Here is a 21630-nt window from a genome sequence, read left to right as displayed (position 1 = left end):
CAACTCCAAGAATTTTCACAAATGCACCCACAAAAGGCAGAAGATGGCAACGTATCCTAATGCTGCGTGATGAGTTGATTCAAGTGGGCAAGAAATTAGGAGAAAAAATGAGGCTCAGATCTGTTATAACAGTTAGGCAAAGAGAAAGTGAACTGTCATGGTTGCCAATACCAATCTCATGGACTCGTTCTACGATCTAGATTGCACAGACAAGATAGGGGCCACTTTTTTTCTCAATGCCCCCAATTTCACTCGGCCAATTTCACACATCAAATGATCCATTACATTGACAATGTGTCCCACAAAAAACAAAATAAATATTTCGAACAGCTTCTTCACCATTTAACTCGAGAAATTGCACCAGTGAATATAAGAACTAAAAAGAAAATTCCATAAAAAAAAATATGGACAGCGGCAAATGGGTGTGATTGCCTACCCAGATAAAACTGTATCTCGTAGCAACGACACCCGCGCTAGATTTTTGGAGGTCGTTTCGCAGATTTCTGGCGAGATTTCTAGCGCAAATGTGAACTTCAACTTGAACCTCTTGGGCACAGCCAAATCAGTCTAAAATCCCTCTAATTCGGCTGTAATTCAATGGGTTTAGCTTTTGCAAGGATTTCAGTAGCGAATCAGGGGACAATTTTTGGTTCATCTGCTTGTTTCCAATTTTTACCGACGGAGGTGCAGGGTTTTGAAGGAGTTGCTCGCTGCGTGTGAGAAGGAAAGACGGGGAGCGTGTGTTTTGCTTTTAGTAACTCACATTTATAAAATGTGACTTGCCCATCTCATTTTTTACTTTTCTTTTTTGAACAATTCTGACCATACCATGCATTTTTTTGAATGCGATCTCTTCGCAGCTTGTATTCCTCGAATGCGAACACTCTTATCTTAGAATTGGGTCAGCAAAGAACCCCTTTTGTAGAATAATTTTTTTTTCATAATAAATTAATAAATTCCTCTAATTTTGTTCCCCTCCACAAACACAATAACCCTAAAATGTCCCTCATAAGTGACATGATATGCATAAAATCTTGTTTTTCATCACTTCCAAGGACCAAAATCAAAAACATCCTTGAACTCCACTTAATATACTTGAATCAGATGTATAATATGGAACATGCCCAGGCCATAAAACCAAGGAAAACCTCCATTGAAATGCTACTTTTTACACGTTTTATGGTGCGCCCTCAGAGCATGCTTAGAGGGCAAAAACAAGTAAAGCAAGATTTGCATTCCTCAACATCCTTATGAAGGGTATCACCTAGACCTTTTCTTATCAATTCATAATGCCCAATTAAATCATTCTCTTTTAAAAAAAAAAAAAAACATACCACAATACTCACACAAGAAATACTTATCTCTTTTAATAAAATCTGTAAAGGAGGTTGAGGTTCCAAAGAACCTTTGAAAAAAATACATTGCCAAGACTAGAAAATGGAATTAGTTTCATTTTACATTTGACTTGTCGGCTTCTATCATAAGTATAGATATAAGAAAATACTTGTAGTATATTGTGTGCCTATTCGCACAATGGTTCAAATTCAATTAAGATACTGATTAGTTTTTTCAAGGAATGGGGAATCGAGAAAAAGATTTTCACCATAACTTTACACATTGCAAGCAAAATAAGATGATTCAATAGCTTATCACCCATCTCATTAATCTATCTCTTTTAGCCAACCATTCTGAAATAATCCCCCATCTCATTAATCTATCTCTTTTAGCGAACCTGTTTTTATATATCTACCACATTATGATTGCATAACGAGGTGCATAACCCTTAAACCATACCAGTTTAAACATGCTACAATTTGATTGTTGTTTCTCAACAATTGTACTACTAATCTAGTTGTATATATTCCTGCTACATCTCCTGCCCATCTAAATGAGTCCAGCTCCTAAGGTAGTGGCCTGCATTATGTAGGGTCTGCTGAGACTAAGGATGTGTTTGATAAAACTGAAATCTGAAAATTGAAATCTGAAATTTGAAGTCTGAATCCATTAATTCTAATACATTTGAGTGCATATCATACTCAGTGATAAGTGAATAGCTTATCACTTAATTTTAGGAGCAAGTTTTACCTAGAAAATTTAGTATCACTTAATTAATTCAAATGTTCAATTTTTGTTATCAAACGGTTTGAATATGTTAAGATCTGAATCTATTAAGTTTAAATGTTGAACTGGCTTATCAAACAAGGCCTAAATCTTCCACTTTTTGGTTCTTTCTTTTTCCTATAGGCCAGTTCCATTCTCCATCCTGCATTATTGATTCTAATTTTGCATTGATAGAACTACCAAACTGAGTTACAATCTCTCTTCCATAATGTCTAATTAATGGGCTATGAGGGTGCCAATTATCATACCATAAGTAAATGTTTTGTCCATTTCCCACTACCGCATGAATTTGCCTTCAAACCATCTCTCTTAGTTGCAATAATTTCCTCCATAACCATGAACTATCAGCAGGTATTTGGATCTATCAAAAAGACCTCTACTTCAATTTTACCAAATGTATCCAAGCAATCCATAAACTGTCTTTCCTACTAAAGATGTCCCAAATATGCCTAAGCATCGAGGTTCTATTCTAGATTTTCAAATGATTAAACCCAGTCCACCTTCATTTAGAGGTTTGCAAATTTCCTTCCATTTTACTTTGATACCTGAAGACTTATCAGAACCACTCCATAGGAATCTTGATATTATTTGTTCCAACACCTTAATAACTTTCTTTGGCAGTATAAATATGCTATTCCAATAATTTTGAAGGCTCATTAAAACAGATTTAATAAGTTGTAATCTACCTTCAGATGATAAGCTCTTTGAACTCCATCCTTGGACCTTTGTCTTTACAGAATCAATCACAACTTGACAATCACTAATCCTCAATCTGGTACTGATAAAAGTAATTCCTAAGTACCTCAAACGTAGAGTCCTTTCCTGCATTTGCATAGCTCCACAAATATCCCCTTTTTGTTGTCACCCAATCAAACGTAGGACCTTGATGCATGCCTATCTCAATCTAGGACGAGTAATAATAAATCTGAATTAAAGGTGTATCTTGAGAAGTGCTAAGTAGACCATAAGCAATGACCAGATTTAATATTTTAATTAAGTGGAAGGCAACCAAAATCAGATATATAGAGCATTCAGTTCTGACTCATAGCATTTTAGGCATTCCGTGTTAAAATATGAGTACTTTGACTTTTGAGATAAGAACTCTAGAAATGGTATAACTGACAACTAGAAACAAAGTCGAGGCATAGGATACCCTACTACCATTAAAGTCATTTCAAGCTCAAAGGAGCATGTGCATGGTGTAATATGATTCAATAGTTAGTCACTCTCTAGCATACAATGGCTAGACTCGGTCCCGTGCACGCGCAAGTCATGGTTTGGACCTTGTAATAGATTACTCAGTACAATAAAGTAGGAAGGAAGAATGAAATGGAATTTAACTAGTCAACTGAATTTTCAAGTCTTCTATTTATAAGGAATACAAGGATATAGATAATGTACTACTATTATCATAAGCACATGAATTTAGAAGTTCCATAAATGAACTGCTAAATTCTAGGAGGTACATGAATCTTGAAGGAAATGAATGTCGCCTCTAAAAAATGAATAGATTAATGTTTCCTCTTTGGATGAACAACTCTTTAGTTTGAGGCACAATGTTCAACAATCTCCCACATGACTCAAATTTAGAATATGGTACTGAATATAGAAATCTAATACATAATGAATGATGTCTTTCAATTTTAATCATCACCTTAGTGTACTCAGCTTAAAAGAAAATGAAAAACACATGACCACTGGTCTTGAATCCATCTTTCCTAGTGTAATAAGTACCTTCATATTCATATTTATATCATAATCTTATTCTTGATGTGACACAAGAAGGTATGAAGACCTTCCAAACAGCCGCACTAATCAAGAAGTCTTGGTAGTTGAAGACCTTATGTCTATATGAACGTTTATTTTTATGACTAACCAATAATGATGTCTATATACTAACAGTTTCGATCAAGTGATTCATTAAGTGAAGTAAATTCAAGTATAAAACTTGTGAAATTATTCTTTGGTAGGATGTCAGAGTATTGCAATTAAACATCCAACGGCCCCTTTTTCTAGTTCATTTTCTTTGTTTTCATGCTGCTATCTCTTGGTTTCATTTGCTTGCTATTTCGGGGCTTTTTCCTTCATGATTGATATAACCAACAATTCTTGATAATTTCATACCCCTTTTTATCCGAGTTGTTTTGCTATGATCTTGAGACGGCCAAATATATTTTGGAATGATTTTTATAAACTTTATGCTTGAGTTTATTTCATCTAATGAATTACTTGATTGAAACCATTAGTGCTCCATATCTTTATTTAATAATCATCAAAACAAGAGTTTATATAAACCATAAGGTCTTCAATTTCTCTTATTTTAATACTGACAAATCAATGATGTGATATGAACAAACTTAAGCATAGCTATGTGCTATGCTTATTGAAATATTTGAAATTTGAGTTTTATATATTTATCATTAGTTTGTTATCATAAAAAAAAGGGGGGATTGAAAATCTTACTACCACTGTTGTCTTTCTAGTTTTGATAATAACAAACTAATGCTCACTTATTTGAATTTTGAATCACTTTAGGTGAATTATTGAACTCATCAGAAGAATGTTATGTGAATTTATATGGTGTGATTGTACTTTAATATGTCATATCATCCCTAAAAAAGAATTAAGCAAGAAGCCAAAACCAAGAATTAAGACTAAGCCTCTGTTTGTTTGGATGTAAAACATTTTCACCTGCAATTATTTTATAGGAAAAGATTTGCATTTTCATAATTTTCACCAAGACTAAGCCTCCGTTTGTTTGGTTGCAATTTTGCAACTTTGTTCATACGCTCAAAACGGATATGACTAATTACCACCACCGCTGTTCTTTGCCGCCTACTACACTACCACCTCAAGGCGACAAGCCCTTAACCCATGGAAATCCATCTGCTCACCACTTGAGATGGAGTAGCAGATTCGTAGTCGACTTAAGAGAATTCCTTGATTCAAAAGTGAGGAAAATGTAATCTCCCTGATCACCAGAATATGATCCATAAACTTCAAAACCAATTTTCATATAAAGATCAAGGCAATTTGACACAAAAAAATTGTAGTTCCAAAAGAAAAGGATAAAAAAAAAAAAACCGAATCTGAATGAAGAAGGAAAAAGACCTTAAGGTTGTCTAGAAAGCGAAAGTTGTATCCAAAGCTGCATCAGAAACAGAGTCACAGGTAAGTTCACTGGCAAATTCCCTGGTGAGCCTTTTGGGCCTCTCATTACCTTTGAAAGTTAGGTTCTTTTGTTGAAAGTTTCGATTTCATTAGAGACACGTTCTTCCGAAAAATAACATCAATAGCTCTTTTAGGAAAGTTATTTTACACTGACTTCAGGAAAATATTTTACAATGGAAATTATTTTCACCAACTTTAAAGCAACCAAACACCAAAAACTGTTGAAAATGATTTTCAAAAATATTTTCAGTCCAAACAAACACGCCCTAAATACAGACAGAAATCTAGAGCAACTGAAAGAAGTTAGAAAGCGAATCAAATGAGCTATGGCATGCCAAGTAATCATCGTACGCTTTTCTGATATCTAACTTTAAACGATCAATCCTTTTCAAATAATCTGAAATTATGTCAACAAGCCATGAAGGGGATTTAACCATGTTGTAGTTCACAAGAACAGGTACAAGGAAATCTTCTATATTTGAAATTGCAGCTTCAATCTTGATAACCAGAGATTTCAAACTCCCACTACCCTGTCAGCATCATTCCAGTTGTGAATGTAATGCACAACAATTGTCAAAAACTTATACTCCACTTGAAATTCATTGAACATGGTAACCATAAAATTGTGAAACCAACGTGCAAAAGGCCTAGATTTCTTCTTCCAAAACTCGTTCTCAGCCAACTCAATTTGCAGCTTCAGCTCTTCTAAGGCAAAATAAGCAGTATCATAATGCAACCCATCATTCCCCTTTCCGTCCCAGTTGTTGCTTCCAAAATCTTGAATATAATCTTTCACAATTACTCAAATTGGATTGTGAAGAAGCGCGGAGCTTCCCCGAGGAGAGCTGGACTGACGAGCTCGGGGTGATGATGGAAGATCTGGTCCTAAACCTGCAAAATAGACAAGGATGAACTGGGAGAGGGGGCCCGGGGGTCGTCCCCGAGGGCACTCCGACGGTCAAGTTAGTTTTCCGGCGAGTAGGATTCACGGGAAGTAATAACAACCGAGAGTAATTTGCCTATCGTGAGCGTACCTTGTACAGTTGACGTATGCTACCATTTATACCTGCGAGGGAGTCCGACCTCCGTACGTTTCGGGACCTGCCCAGAATAGTCGGTATCCCGCACTCAGGGGGATTGCCCCCGACCTCTTCGGGATGGACCCTTGCCCCCTCGGGAGCCCTAGTGGTGCGGCCCAGGTCGGCTGCCAGGGGCCAGGGGCCGAAGCCCAGCTCGGCCTTGTCTGGGCTGCCACGTGTCCAGACCCAGGATGGGGCCTCTGCACTAGCCCCCTAGATTAGGTAGGGCTGTCAGGCAGACCTAATCTACCTCTGCCACGTGGGAGGCCAGGGCCGCGCACTACTCTGCCCAGGTCACTTCTGGTACAGTGCTGTCGCAGGGATGCCGCGCCCACGTCCTTTCAGTTGTCACGCCTCTTCGGTTTCCGTACCAGCATTAAATGCATTCACATGGGGGTAGGTTCAAATTCACGCAACCGTTTTCCCCCCATTTCCCCTCCTTATAAATAGGGGTTCTCGGATTTCACCCGACTCCATTTGCCATTTCTTCTTCCCCTCGCGCATTCTGCACTCCCATTTTCCTTGTGCATTCGCATTTCCCTTTTCCGGCAACTTCCGGTGTCCCGTGCCCAGATTCCGGCGAACCTTCCATCCTTCTTCGGCCTTGATCATCATCAGTAAGTCCCTTTTTGCGATTCATCTTCCCTTTTGCCTTCTGCTTTTTATGTCGGGTCATTCCGACGTTACTTCCACCGCCTCCCTGTCCCCGGTCCGTCGCAGAGCCACCAGAATCTTCATTTCTTCCTCATCCTTGCCGTCGCCTTCCCCTCCTCCGCCTTCCTCTTCCTCTGCTTCTAACCCCGACCTGCTAGATCCCATAGTCATCATGAGTTCTCCATCCGCCCACTCTCCCTCAGCCCGAGCCGTTGAGGAGGTAGCCGAGCTCGATGCTTACATCGGGCGGCAGGCTACCTCCGCCTCTTCTCCCCAGTCTCCCCATGATTCCCCCGGTGGAGCCCAAGGCGGAGCCGGGGGAGATAGGGATTTCTCTGAGGGGACCCCTGCTCCTGAGCAGGGGAATGATCTCGAGCTCTCCTACGGTCGCCCAGACCTGCAGGAGGCTACCCTATCCCCCGAGGCCATGGCCGAGCTAGCCAGGTCTTACTCTATTCCTCCGGCCTACGAGCTGAGGGCGGCCGGGCCTAACGACCGAGCCTGCAGACCTCCCCCAGGCTTCGTGGCCATCTATAGGGAGCAGCTCATCGCCGGCCTCCGTCTCCCCATTCCCTCAGCTCTTACCGAGATCTTGAACCACTGGGGGCTCAGGATCACCCAGTTTCACCCCACCTCCATCAGGATCATTACCGGATTCCTGATCTACTGACTCCTCTACGATATCCCCTACTCTCTCTCCCTCTTCCGAGCTGCATTCATTCTTAAGACCGCCCTCCCGAGATGGTACTACTTCTCCCGCCGTGGCCCCCAAACCAACGGAGGAAAAGGGGCCCAGGAGTTGTTCCACGGGCTCCCCTCCTCCGTGAAGGACTGGAATGGGGACTTCTTCTTTGTCAGGTCCACACATTTTCCCCCCAATGTGTGGAAGGTTGGGGGAGTCAAGGCCGACCCCTATCCGGAGGACCTGGACTACGATACCCTCGGCCAGCTGTTGGGCTCCAAGGTGAAGTTCGATGTCGCCAAGATCTCCACTGAGCAGATCTCCGCAGCCGGGCTGATGGGGACGGTGTCCGGATCCTCTGGGGAAGTGGCTACCCCCCAGCCCAAACTCGACACCTGTAACGCTGGCTTTGCCCCTGTCGCATTTGTAGTATATGTTGGTTTTTCCTTTTTCTCTTAAACTGCCTTGCGTCTTGCTTATCTGGTTGTGTTCGTTGCAGTGAGGAAGCTCTCCCAGCTGCTGGGCTCTCCTACTGAGGAGGCCACTCCCGCCTCCCAGCCCGGGACTGCACAGGGGGCCCCAGGAGGGGCTTCCACCCCGAGGGACGGCTCAGCCCCCAGAAAGAGGCGTCGCAGCCGTCCCCCTCCAAGCAGGCCGCCAACAAGAAGAAGGCGGCTGGGCAGAAGAGGGGCAGAGGGGACGAGCCCTCCCAAGCCGGGCAGAAGAGGCTCGCGCTGGTCCCCGCACAGCCTCCTCCTCTTACGCTGGTCTCCGGGGGGCCAGCCCACCTAGGCGTGGGTTCTGCCGAGGAGCATGCCCAGGAGTCAACTCCCCCGAGCTTGTGGCACTTCCGCCACGTGGCTCCCCTGAAGTCAGGCCAAACCCCCACGATGCACGACCCCCGCCACTTTTGCCCGTCGTGGGAGCTCTCCATCAACGACCGAACCCAGTTTCCCGAGGTGGCTCGCGAGCTGATGGTGGGCTCGGTCCTCCCTCGTGACAGGAGATGGATGGAGCTGGCCGACCCCTCCGAGCTCTTGGACGCGTACTACACCTCCCAGGCTCAAGTAAGTCTAGCCCGTGAGTTAGTTTTGCCTCCGTGTCTCGGTTAAGTAGTGTGACGTGCTGACCTATTTCCTTTTCCCCTTCAGGCCAATGCCGCTGGCACCGCCCTGGCGACCCGCTTCTCCGAGCTGTCTCCCGACCTGGAGAAACTGCGGAAGAAGAATCTGGAGGCGGAGAAGAAGCTTTTCCAGACCCTCAAGGAGGCAAGCTCCCTCAAGGCCGAACTGGACAAGGCCGAGAAGGAGCTGGACACCGCCCAGGTCCAGCTCGCCTCCACCAGGTCGGAGCTCGACCAGGAGAGGGCCGGCGCGGCTAGGCTGAAGGAGAAGCATGCCCTCGAGCTCTCCGGCACCGTCAGCCGGGAGCGGAAGAAGGCTGTTCGGGAGTTCCTTACTTCCGAGCAGTTTGAGGAGGACATCGCTCATCTCAACCTGCCCATCCTCCAGGTCGGCTGCACTCGGGTCCTGGACCAGGTGAAGAAGCTCAATCCTCCCGGCCTCGACTTGGCGAGCATCAAAGACTACAACCCCGCGGCCGAGGCGAGGCTGGACTGGCTCTTTGACGGGTATCGCAAGGGGCATTCCCTGAAGGAGCTGGCGGGCCGGACCGACACCGGGGCCGTGCTGGAGGAGGTTCCCTTGGAGGAGGGCGAGTCTCCTGGCCGAGCTGTCGGGAAGGAGCCGGTGGTCTAAGGCGGCGACCACTCCAGAAACCCTTTCCGTCTCCTTATAAGGATGTGACCATGCTCCAGTTGAAAATGCTCTTGGGGGTCCATCTGAGACGGAAAGGTTCGATTGGATAGCGTTCACCATACGCCTCTCAGCATGTTTAAGGTGTACCTTCAGCTCCTGCTCCAAGCGGACTACCAGCAAGAAGGAGGGGCTCGAGCTATTTTCTCTTCACAGCTCGACACATTTTGTAGCGGATAGGCAACTCGGAAGTTTTGTAATAGATAGGCAGCTCGGAAACTTTGTAATAGATAGGCCTTAAATGCATATGCAAAATTTCGAAGAGTCATTCTGCCTTTCTTGCCTGCGAGCAACGCCATGTGCCGACCTCCAAGGCCGAGCACCAAACGCGTCACCCTTTCCATCCAGCAATGGAGTTGCCAAACGGCAATCTAACTATTAAGATTATGCGCCGGCCTCTAGGGTCGAGCACCAAATAGCCCCACTAAGGGGGGTGTGCCAGTCTCTTGGGGCTGAGCACTTAAACGCTAAGGGCGTTCCTGCCGACCTCCAGGGTCGAACGCGGAGCCCCCGGACTCGAAGGCCCATGCCGGCCCCTCGGGATCGTATGTCGGGTCTCGAACTCCTCTTTCGCCGACCTCCTGGGTCGAACGCGGGATTTCTAGAATCCTCCCACGCTTCCAAGTTCCTCTCCATCGTGCCGACCTCTTGGGCCGAGCACTTCACACTTGGCTAAGTATTTAAACATTGAGTGCGTTCGTGCTGACCTCTTGGGTCGAACGCCTCACACTTGGCTGCTTAGTACCCCTAGCCCCCCACTAGGACATTGAGCGAGGGAACGCTAAGTGTGCTAGTGTAAGGTGCAGACTTTAAAAAATTTTAAAATGAGACAAGTACAAGTGAAATTGAAACTGTGAAGTCGGGCTTTTATTGAAATGAGAAAACAAAAATTCGGATCTCAGAGAACAGGCAACTGAACAAACTGGTCTAACCTATGCTACAAACAGTCGCAAATTGGAGAAGTGCCAAGTGCGAGGTACTTCAGATCCATCCACCTTGGCGAGCCTGCAGTAGCCAGCCCGGCTCACCTCAAGGACCTTGTACGGACCCTCCCAGTTTGGGTCGAGCTTGTTGGAACTGTAAGCTCTGCTGATTGAGTTTTTTCGCAAGACCAGGTCCCCCGGCTGGAACTGAATGCTCCTTACTCGGGCGTTGTGGTAGCGGGCGAGCTGGCTTTTGTACTTAGCCATCCGAATTGCTGCCTCCTCCCGCTTGGTCTCTAGCCTGTCCAGATTGCATCTCAACTCTTCTTCGTTGGCTGTCGCAACGAAGTTCTGGGTCCGAGGAGATGGGAGGCCGATCTCCGCGGGGACCACTGCCTCCGCCCCATACGTCAGGGAGAACGGTGTCTCGTGAGTAGCCGCCCTAGGCGTGGTGCGATAGGTCCAGAGAACACTAGGGAGCTCCTCTAGCCAGTTAGACTGGGCTAGCTCCAGCCTAGTTTTTAGTCCTTGCAAGATGGTTCGGTTGGCATTCTCCACCTGACCGTTAGCCTGGGGATGGCCGACCGACGTGAAGTGTTGATTGATCCCGAGCTCGGCGCACCAGACCGACGTGAAGTGTTGATTGATCCCGCCTCCAGGGCCGGTGCTGTCTACCGCTCGCTTGGATCGCGTCTTTGCCATCAACACAACTGCACTTACCTCTCGTTTCCCACAGACGGCGCCAACTGAAGAAGCGCGGAGCTTCCCCGAGGAGAGCTGGACTGACGAGTTCGGGGTGCTGATGGAAGAGCTGGTCCTAAGCCTGCAAAATAGACAAGGATGAACTGGGAGAGGGGGCCCGGGGGTTGTCCCCGAGGGCACTCCGACGGTCAAGTTAGTTTTCCGGCGAGTAGGATTCACGGGAAGTAATAACAATCGAGAGTAATTTGCCTATCATGAGCGTACCTTGTACAGTTGACGTGTGCTACCATTTATACCTGCGAGGGAGTCCGACTTCCGTACGTTTCGGGACCTGCCCAAAATAGTCGGTATCCCGCACTCAGGGGGATTGCCCCCGACCTCTTCGGGATGGACCTTTGCCCCCTCGGGAGCCCTAGTGGTGCGGCCCAGGTCGGCTGCCAGGGGCCAGGGGCCGAAGCCCAGTTCGGCCTTGTCTGGGCTGCCACGTGTCCAGACCCAGGATGCGGCCTCTGCAGATTGCAATGCAGAAACAAAATGCCGCTAATAGCAATCACAAAGAAGAAAAACAAGAAGAAGAAATGGGAGAATTATGCATTCATTAGGACTTCTAAATTATGCACTAATGACTATCAGGGTAGAATGACTTGGTGGACCAGATCACTAGCCATAGTTAGCACTGTAAGTCTATAAACTCATTACTCATTTGGTCGTGTATTTTTTTCAACATACTAAAAAATGATATTCTTTTGAGAATATTTGACATTTAATTTATACGAAACATCTATACAGTGAAAAATGAATAAAATTATAACAAAATCTGTAATGTTTAATTAGAAGGTAAAACTAAGTCAAATTTATACGAAATTCTATGTATAACTAATATAAGTAATGAAATATATTATGAATGGTGTTGATTTTTAAATTTTTAAATTAATTTTATTAGGATATAATGAAGAGATATTCTCTCCAATGCGATGGAGAGGAATCTAGTCCACCTATCTTAAACTTGCATGTAAGCTCCATGTTGGCTTCTTACATCTTATCTCGGGTAGAAAATACAAAAGCACCTGTGGCATAGTTATTCTACAGAAAAATCTTCTATGGTTTCAAATCATACGCGTTCGTACCTTATGATTTAAAATAAAATCGACAGAAATCATTAGATCTAATGCGTTTGATGTGAACACGCTGGAATTGCGAGTGGTTCTTCCGAAAAATAGTTTTTTAAGACAAAATTTGACCTGATATACCTATTTGGCCCTTAGATCTTAATAAAACTACCAAGGCTCTTCTTCAATTTCGCTCCAAACCTGTAGAAACCAACAATTTTTGCTTATATTATTAGTGAATGAAACCGATGAATAAAAAATTGTTTGTTTTAGGCTATTTTTTGCGTATATTATAAGGGTATTTCTATTATTTCACTCAGATTCGTTTGTTTTAACGATTTCCGTCGATGTTTCAAATTATTTCAAGGGTTAATCACATTTTATCCCCTTAAAGAATACCCCATTTCTCAATTTACCCTCTAACCTTTAATTTTGCTCATTTAATCCCCTTTAGGACAAAATTGCCCTTGCATTATTTTGACTTTTCATTTACCTTATTTTGCTTTCTTTTATTTCTTTTTATCTTTCTTTTTTATTTAATTCTTCCTCTTTCCCATAAAAATCTTTACCTTAGTGATTGAAATTAAAAAAGAGGAATTGCAGAGATCTATCTTCTCCTTAAATAATTAAAAAAAATATTCAAATCACTTTCCTAAAATACAATTTTTTTAGCCTTTCAATTCTTTTAATTTTGGGTTTTCCTCTTTCCTTTCTAGTTTCTCATTTTATTCCCAAGAAAATATCTTAAGATGAAATTGTGACCCGATTAATAATCATCAATTGAAATTTGTGACACGTGGTATTATACAAAAAATCGAAATTAGTTTTTGATGCCTTTTAAACCTTCACCCAGAAATATGCAATTACAAACTCAAAATAAAAATTTTCGTTGAAATGAAATTTCTATTGGGAAGGATGAAAGAGAGAAGAAAGAGAAAAAGAAATAAAAGAAAGGAAAACAATTTCATCTTATGATATTTTTTTGACAATAAAATGAGAAACTAGAAAGGAAAGAGGAAAACTAAAAATTAAAAGAATTGAAAGGCTAAAAAAATTGTATTTTAGGAAAGTGATTTGAATATTTTTTTAATCATTTAAGGAGAAAATAGATCTCTGCAATTCCTCTTTTTTAATTTCAATCATTAAGGTGAAAATTTTTGTGGGAAAGAGGAAGAATTAAATAAAGAAAAAAGAGAAAAAGAAATAAAAGAAAGGAAAATAAGGTAAATGAAGAGTCAAAATAATGCAAGGGCAATTTTGTCCTAAGGGGGGTTAAGTGAGCAAAATTAAAGATTAGGGGATAAACTGAGAAATGGAGTATTCTTTAAAGGGATAAAATGTGATTAACCCTTATTTCAAACCATGAAGTCCCAACACATATGATTTGAAATCACAAGAGACTTTTTTTGTAAGATAACGATACCACAGGGGTTTTTTTTTTTTACACCCTTTTATCTCATTTTTCTAAAGTCTAGCAAATGCAATGAACGTAAAATCATTTTGAATAACAAAGTTCAAATTTATTTTGATGGAATGCACGTAATGAAAATTGAAATAATTAGCATAACATTAAATAGTTATTCAAGTATTGAACGGCTAAAATATAATAAACCGTATTATGCAATTGTCTGGACTCAATTTCACTCTGGACATGTGTATTAATTTTTTTTTTTCGTTTTCAGAGTCTTTTTCGTTTTTCCTTTTTTCGCTGGGGTTTAGTGCAATTTACCCTCTAGATTATTGTTAACTAACTCTATTTTACTCCTGACTAAAAGAAATTGTTCATAGTTCATCCTGAATAAGATGATTAATATGTTAATTTACTATGGCAAATAAACAAAACAATATCAACCAGTTCAAAATATTGATGTCGGCTTCACTGGTATGACTTCCATAAAATCTAACTTGCAACAACCAAGACAAAAAGGAAGGCCTAAGAAATTCAATAATTGAAGGTAGAATAATGGAACCGAGTGAAACTACGCTCTAGTTTATATTGGATACGAGATTTTATATCAGAATGGAGTCCTTAAAAGGTCAAGGAAGCCGTCTGTTTCCAAATTAGCCTATCAATTCTCACAAGAGAACAGATCAAGTGCAAGGAATAAAATTCATAATGATAGAACAGTGCTTTCTGGACGATGATCATAACCATCCAACAGCAAAAAATGCTAAGGCTGCTACAACATAATGAATTCCTGATACTTTGCCTACATTAGATCCTTAGGAAACACTTCTCCTTTTATCTAATTTCACCTCTAAGTGTGTCTTTATCCTGTTGTCCACGAAGAACTCAAAAACTGAATTTCTTCATCTCACTTTTAAACATACAGAAGAAACTGGAAAAACACATTGCAAATGCATACTGCGCATACACGTGTGCTATCTCTGGGATATTTCATCCCCTCCGTCAGTTTGACTGGAAACAGCTTCATCTTCAGACAACATGGATTCAGCATTCTCAACCACAGAACATGATTCATTCAAATCTCCAGCAGTCTGAGAAAAGTCCTTTGATGACTCATCAATTGATTTTTCTTCAATCGACTTTTCTTCTCTTGTCCCTTTATGCCCTTCCATAGATATGGCTTCATGCTGTTCTTTCTGTTGCTCTGTGGATGAAGGATGAAGCAGAGTTGTCAGACCTAAGCCTTTAGAAAGAGAGACATACTTGAAAACAAGCTGCTTGTAGCTGTTCAGCAGGTCTTCAACGTCGCCTACTGTCAGATCACCGACCCGAGAATACAAATATGGGAAATCCTGAAATTCTTGCTTCAGTTTATCCTCCTTCAAAAGCATGTTTGCTCCTTTATTTTCCAGGTCTGAGATTGATGGAATTTTAGACAACTGATCTTTCACATACGGCTCTTCATTCCTGGACTTAGTGTCAGATGATTCGAGTGAGGACTGATTTTGTATTGTCGAGACTTGCTGCTTGTTATGATTCAAACCTTCTCTAGGGTTCACAGGTCCAACCCTTTGATCACTTTGCCCAGGCAGATTGTCCGAGGCCCCTGACAATCCTGAAAGAAGTGTATGTGCATATTCCATATTCTTCTGAAATTCAGTTTCATCCATTGAAAGTGCTTTTGCATCGATATTCATAACAAATGACTCTGCTGAAAGCATGTTAGTGAAAAAGTAGGCCGCTTCAGAGACCAAACGACTTTGGCGCCTATATCGTTGGATATACAATAAGTTGGAATGCAGTTGTGGAGGATTTGCCTGTTTGAGACATCAAAAGAACCAATTTTTAGCACCAAAGGGAACGAATAACAAAAGCAGAGTGGCAACGGGTTGCCTAGATGTAGAAAGCACCAATAACAAGGGGTGTTTTAGTGGAAAAATAATCTCACCACTCCCCCGTAATAAATGATTTCAGCTAAGGCAAATAGATATAAAAAAATAAAAATAAATAAAAACATGGATCCAACAGTCTCCAGCTACAGATATAGGGACATGTGCTTGACTCAGCAAAATGATAAAACACTCTCAAACATGACAAGGCATGCCAGATTGTTTGATGAAATGGATTATTTCCACAATATAGCCAAAACTATTAGTGCCAAATCAACAAGGACAACCAGTTTCTTGAACAGATACTAGAACATTATCCTTGGAGAGAGTTCAGGAAGCCACTTTAATACTCCAAAAATATAAGCTAATAAATCCATCTAGACAAATCATATCTTCAAAAAATGAGATCTCCAGGGCCCTCAACTTGATCGACTAGCCCTAACTGCATCTCTTTTTAGCTTAAAATGTCAGTTCTCTACCTCAAGGTAACTTCTCTATAGGAAGTTAGTTGTCATTTTGTATTCATTATTACAAGAAAATATACTTCTTGGGTGAGTTCAGAGTTTAATCACCACTAAGAGCAAACTGCTCAAGCAGATGTTGACCCCTCTTCTCACAAGATTAGATACCACCGAACAGCAAAAGTATTCTGTTTCCTTTGATTCAATTAATGTCTTTGGATTTCAGAAAGCATGCTGTGGCAAAATAACTCTCATAACTTCGAAAGGGTGATAAACATAAGCTTTTTTCCAAGTCATTACAGCAGTTTTCAGCATGCCCAAGAATAAGTTCCAGAAGGCAGAAGATGCTGAATTTCAAATCATCTGCATAATGGGAAAATGTATCTCATCTCAAATGTACTTCAACAACCATTCATCCTTTTTGCCATTTTTACCTTCGATGCATTTGCTTTGCCGGCTGAATAGTGTGTTTCATGTCTGATGCTTGTGTTTCACATTCTAACTTTGTTTTTGTAATTGACATAAAAAGCTGACAGCTTAGTTGAACATATGTATAATTCTGCTAACTTGTGCGTTATTTGTTGTTGAAAAGTGAGTTTTTTTTGGGGGGGGGGGGGGGGGGGGGCATTGAAATTGTTTTTCCAAACAAAGTTTTTCTCACGCACTGTTCACCCCATAACTCGTTTGCAATATCAGAATTTAAAAAATGATGAGCACCAAACAAGACTATTTTGACAGATACAGATGAAAATATAATTTTGTGGCAACTAGTGTCTACAGGAGATAGCCCATTAGTGCATAAGAAAATACCAAGGAGCTGACTCAGTACTGGATATCACTATTACAACTCAAAATTACCCAGGCTTCTCACTGAATGACTCCTCCTTAAATGATGTTGATTTCTTAATTTGCTGATTTCTTAATTATAAATTTGCAGTAAAATAAATTTCAGTAATCTTTAGGAAACTACGCAACCGATAGCCAGAATCTGTACCCATATGTTGGAAGAGTCATCTACAGTCTTTCCAACAATTAAGGAAACAGCTCTAGATCCAGTGTCTAAAATGCAGTTCCACAGTGTCAGCAATGTATAGAAGGTTTGTGTATTAATCAAAGAACTCTAAATACATTTAATATAAGATTACTCTGCAATACATGTCAGCATACTTAGAAAAGAGGGTCTAGATTTAAAAGACATTCACAATTATATATGAAATTCTCTTTTTCCGTTCCGCATGTGGCATGCATTTTAAATTCACTCACATAGAAAAATCTGTGCACTGCTAGTGCATAAAATACTAATACTTAAAACATCTTATATCTTTACAAAGTCTGCTTCTTCACAAAAGGTGTCTGATTTAACTCCTAATTATCTAGGACATGGTTCCTTTCCTAATTCAACTACAGCAGGAATATATACCAAAACCTTAAAATTTGCTGCAAGATGGCTACATTGGATTGCTGATAACCTCCTAAACTAATCCTATCTTGCCTACCATTTATCTCGCATCAAAAGGATGTGGTGCTTTGACTAACTCTAATCCTTAAATCTAAATGCTAAAAAGAATTGCAAACTCAAACTCTAAAGATAATTATAAAGCAGTAAATACCAAAGCCAGGAAAACTCCTATGAGACAGCTACATTACCTAAGTACTGAAAATCCCAAAAAATAAGGTTCTAAATTATACATAAAACACAGAAGCATAGTCAACAAATTCTATCTCCAAAATAGCCTGCTTAGCATATTCTATATCCCAAATAGACTCCTCCTGAGATATCGCTGTCATTTTTTCTTTTTCCCCCTTCTAATTTTTGCATAATAACACGAGAATCAGACTTGCTGTACATAAACGACCACAACTCCCAGGAATTGTCCTTTTTCCATTTAGAAATAAGAAAACAAGACAATCCTAGTTTAACATAAATTACTTTCTGCACATTCTCAAATCTATCGGACACAAGGACAGTTGACATACTGAGCACAAAGGACTGGTTCTTAACAAAGCAGAGAGATCTAGAAAAACAGCAAAGAACTAGTGCCTAAATTGCAGTAAAGAAATGGTATGAAGCTGATAACCTCAACAGTGTCCATTCTGGTGATCTTGAAAATGAGACTTGAAAGAGATAGAATTATATAAGGGAAAAAATGAAACACACTCCCACACAAACACACACACACACACACACACACAGAGCGTACAAACACAAAAGCATAAAAATCTGCAGTTTTTAAAGGAGACCAATGTATTCTCCTTTTTTTTTTGGGTAAAAAATGGATTCTCATTGAAGTCTCACTAATTGGAACTATTTCAGTTTGTGGATTACAGCTAAACAAAAGACACAGAAAAGAAAAGAAAGAGCAGATTTACCTTTATAGTGACATAAATGAGAACAGGAAGAAATTCATCAGCTCCAGGAGGATTTTCTTTTGCCGCAATAGAGGCATTTAGCAGTAGATTACTAATAACCTTGCAACAATTCAGGATGCAAACAAGTTTGTCTCTTGGTGCTTTGTACATATTAATCTTCTGTAGTTCCTTCTGAGCAAGCTGCATCAATAACAAAAAATTGTAATCCATCTTATGGTCAATCGGACACATTTCTTTCTCACCCATTATCCGCTTTTAGTTATCAAGAGCTAAGCTGCAGTTTACCCCAGAAAAAGTTATACAAAACCTACACACCTATACTTTGTTTGAGATAGTATATGTTACTAAGACCATCCAACAATCAGAAGGAAGTTCTTACTCACCAACCATGAAGTTTCATTTTGGAAGGTTGGCTTGATATCCAAATTCTCTGGCTGAATGAACTGTTGAACTAAAGCAATCTTTTCATAAAGTTGATCATCAGCTTGTACATCTTCTGGAAGTGAAGCAAATACACGTGGAAATAATTTTGTCATAACATATTTCTCCAATCCCTGTAAAGTATATGTGTGTCATGAACAACAATTGACCAGTTTAGCATAGATAAGACATTTGGGCACAATCAGTTGAAAAGTAGCAGAGAACACAATTTTCACAACTGAAATTGAGGGCCAAAACACTCAAGAAATGGGTATCCATTGAAATCTAAACTAAACAAAAGCCCAGTGGTTCCAGATCAGTAAAGCGCTTCAAGAAATGGATTTTAATTGACTAATGGTGCAGCACAAAAGCTGCTGGCAAGTCAAGAGTTTCTTAGGTTGGTTTCACAGCAAACACCCAAAAGGAAAAATAACATGAATTAAGAAACAGAACCGTACATTCATGTTTAGTATACCACGACTTGCTATAGTCATGCTCAATATTTCCTGAAGTTCACCAAACAAGAAAAATTCATATATCCCCATCTTGAAAAACATCATCCCGTTAATTTTGGCCCATCATAAAACTCAATTTTCCCAGTCCTTAAAGTAACAGTACTAACAACTGATACTGAAACTTTTAAGTGATTGGATTTCCAAGAGGATATCCTTTATAAGCAATCAACTCTTCTGGAAACAACTAGGTCAATACCGTTAGAAACTTCTTATAGCTTCACATAGAAGACAATAACAGTTAAAAATTTCTTTGGTTCATCATACTTTTTTCCACTTTACTTAGGCAAATGCCCAACTAACAAAGAAACATAAACAAAAAAAAAAAATCTTGGGCTGTTTTTGTTGGATTAAAGATTCCAAAACCTGACAATGTAGAGATTGTTTTACACTAGCATATCCAATATAATACATAGCCTATATTCAGATTAAAAATTAACGTTTTAAATACTCATGGCACACATTCATACTAGTATTAAACTAGATGTACCTGTATCCTTTTTTTCTTCCCTTCTTTAGTAAGTAAATTCTAAAAAGACGAAGGCAAAAAAACAGGCATAAACCGGAATAATGCAAGAAAATCAAGCTCACCTCACCAGCACTCTCCAATTCCTCCTCTGAAGAACCAGCCCAAAGTGTATGAGCCCTGAATGCAGTTTCCATATTGCCAAGAAATTCTTGCACAGCTGCACTATCCCTTTCCCCATCCGGCGCATTGTTCATAAATGACACTATAAAGCTGCAAATGTCTCAAATTATAATCAATCCAAATTAAAAAAAAAAAAAAAACCATCAGAACTATGCTTTAACTATGTAATTAATTACTTAATCTACTAGTAATAAGTATACCAGGCTGAAGTGAATAATCAAGATCAATTCCCATCAAACCTTTTAATGTCTTTGACAAACGGGGCAGCGGAAGGATGACGCATTCTCTCGAGGAAGTCGTGCCACGTCAACGGTGCCGTCGATGATCCGAAGGCATCGGAGGTGGCCGTCTCCATTCACGGGGAGTTTTTATGTAAATCGCCGATAATATCACCGTCTTGGGCAAGTCAACCGATCGTTAATTTCAAAGAGAAAAAAGTGGAGGGTTCTGTTTGAGCTGAGGTTTTAACAAAAAGAAGCTAAAAAACGTAAATTTATAACAATTTCAGCAATTGGGATTTTACAGCACATGAGAAGGGGAAAATTGATACTTACCAATCGGAGATTTTTCGGGTGAATGCAAGATTTTTTTTCCCTCCTTTTTTGTGGACTTTGGGTTAGATATCAGTAGTGGGGTGGAGCTTGTTCTTGATTTTAAGTGGTTTCTGCAATCAGGTGTTGGGAATTCTGCAAAATTTTATCATGAATTAGCTGTCTTCTTATGTTGGCTAGGAAGAAGGTTGTAGCAGCAGCTCGGTGGCGGTGGCAGTAGTGGTGGCGGAGAGGAAGTTGGAGTCGGCAATGGAAGAAAGAAAGACACAAATACATCCATTTTTCCTCGGATTCCTCGAACATTTTTTTTTAAATTTTTTTCTGATAGGCAATTATTTATTTATTTATTTATTCCCTTTTATTTTTTTCCCTTGGTCTTTTTTCTTTCTTACTGCGTTTTTTTCCCCTCCACAAGATTTATTTGGTAATTTCTCAGGGAAATAAATTTAATTAACTCCTATGAATCTGTTACTCTCTCTCTCTCCCTCTCCATATATATATTAGTATTTAGTTCATATATTAGTACAGAATATTTTTATCAACAATATTGTTATGTATTATTCATATTCAAATCAAAAATTATTTTATCCCGAATATTTAACTACCATATCAGTTTTGGAAAACTTCTATGCGTAAATTTTTTACAATGTAATAATGTTCATTAATTGATTATACGCCTCCCAAGCTATCGAAGCAAACTAAAGGGATTTGAAAAAATTTTAAATTCTTTGCTAAATCCCTCAATCCAAATGCATCTCAAGAGAAAACCTGCTAAAAAAGGAATACCACATTTCTTGCCTTGTCCCAAAAACCTTCCTATTTTTAGGGCTTTTAAGTATCTATCAATCCATAACCAATATCAGTAATTAATTGACCAAAAAAATAAGAAAAAAAGACTCTCAAAGTCAATCAAATTAAATTATTTATGCAAAATTTCCATTGTTTTTCAATTTTTACTTTTATGTAAACAAATCCAAATGTTAGTAGTTACAGCCACAAGTTTTTCATTGAGGAAGCAACATCTTTGTCTCCTTTTATCATAACTAGGAGGAGAACACCGCGCGATGTGCGGTGTAATTTTCAAGCTTGCCCCGAAATATCCAGTTATTCAAATT

The 21630-nt window shown here is 40.4% G+C and overlaps 1 protein-coding gene across 2 annotated transcripts; it reads right to left on the bottom strand.

The window, feature by feature from the left end:
* Positions 1-14351: 14351 nt before the first annotated feature.
* On the bottom strand, positions 14352-20810 carry LOC113691610 (vacuolar protein sorting-associated protein 9A). 2 transcript variants are annotated; one of them, XM_027209835.2, is made up of 6 exons: positions 20519-20810; positions 20204-20442; positions 19907-20054; positions 18767-18937; positions 18384-18563; positions 14352-15480 (listed from the first exon to the last, which is right to left on the bottom strand). In XM_027209835.2, the coding sequence occupies exons 2-6, from the start codon at positions 20317-20319 to the stop codon at positions 14638-14640; spliced, it is 1458 nt and encodes a 485-aa protein (XP_027065636.1). In that variant the 5' UTR covers positions 20320-20442; positions 20519-20810; the 3' UTR covers positions 14352-14637. The 2 variants fall into 2 exon arrangements, with proteins under 2 accessions (XP_027065636.1, XP_027065635.1); XM_027209834.2 differs by having other exon boundaries at positions 20204-20420.
* Positions 20811-21630: the final 820 nt, after the last annotated feature.

This window comes from Coffea arabica, chromosome 6c, assembly GCF_036785885.1.
Source record: "Coffea arabica cultivar ET-39 chromosome 6c, Coffea Arabica ET-39 HiFi, whole genome shotgun sequence".
NCBI lineage: Eukaryota > Viridiplantae > Streptophyta > Magnoliopsida > Gentianales > Rubiaceae > Coffea > Coffea arabica.
Note: the sequence above shows the minus strand (reverse complement) of the source record. Positions and strands in the feature narration are given on the sequence as shown.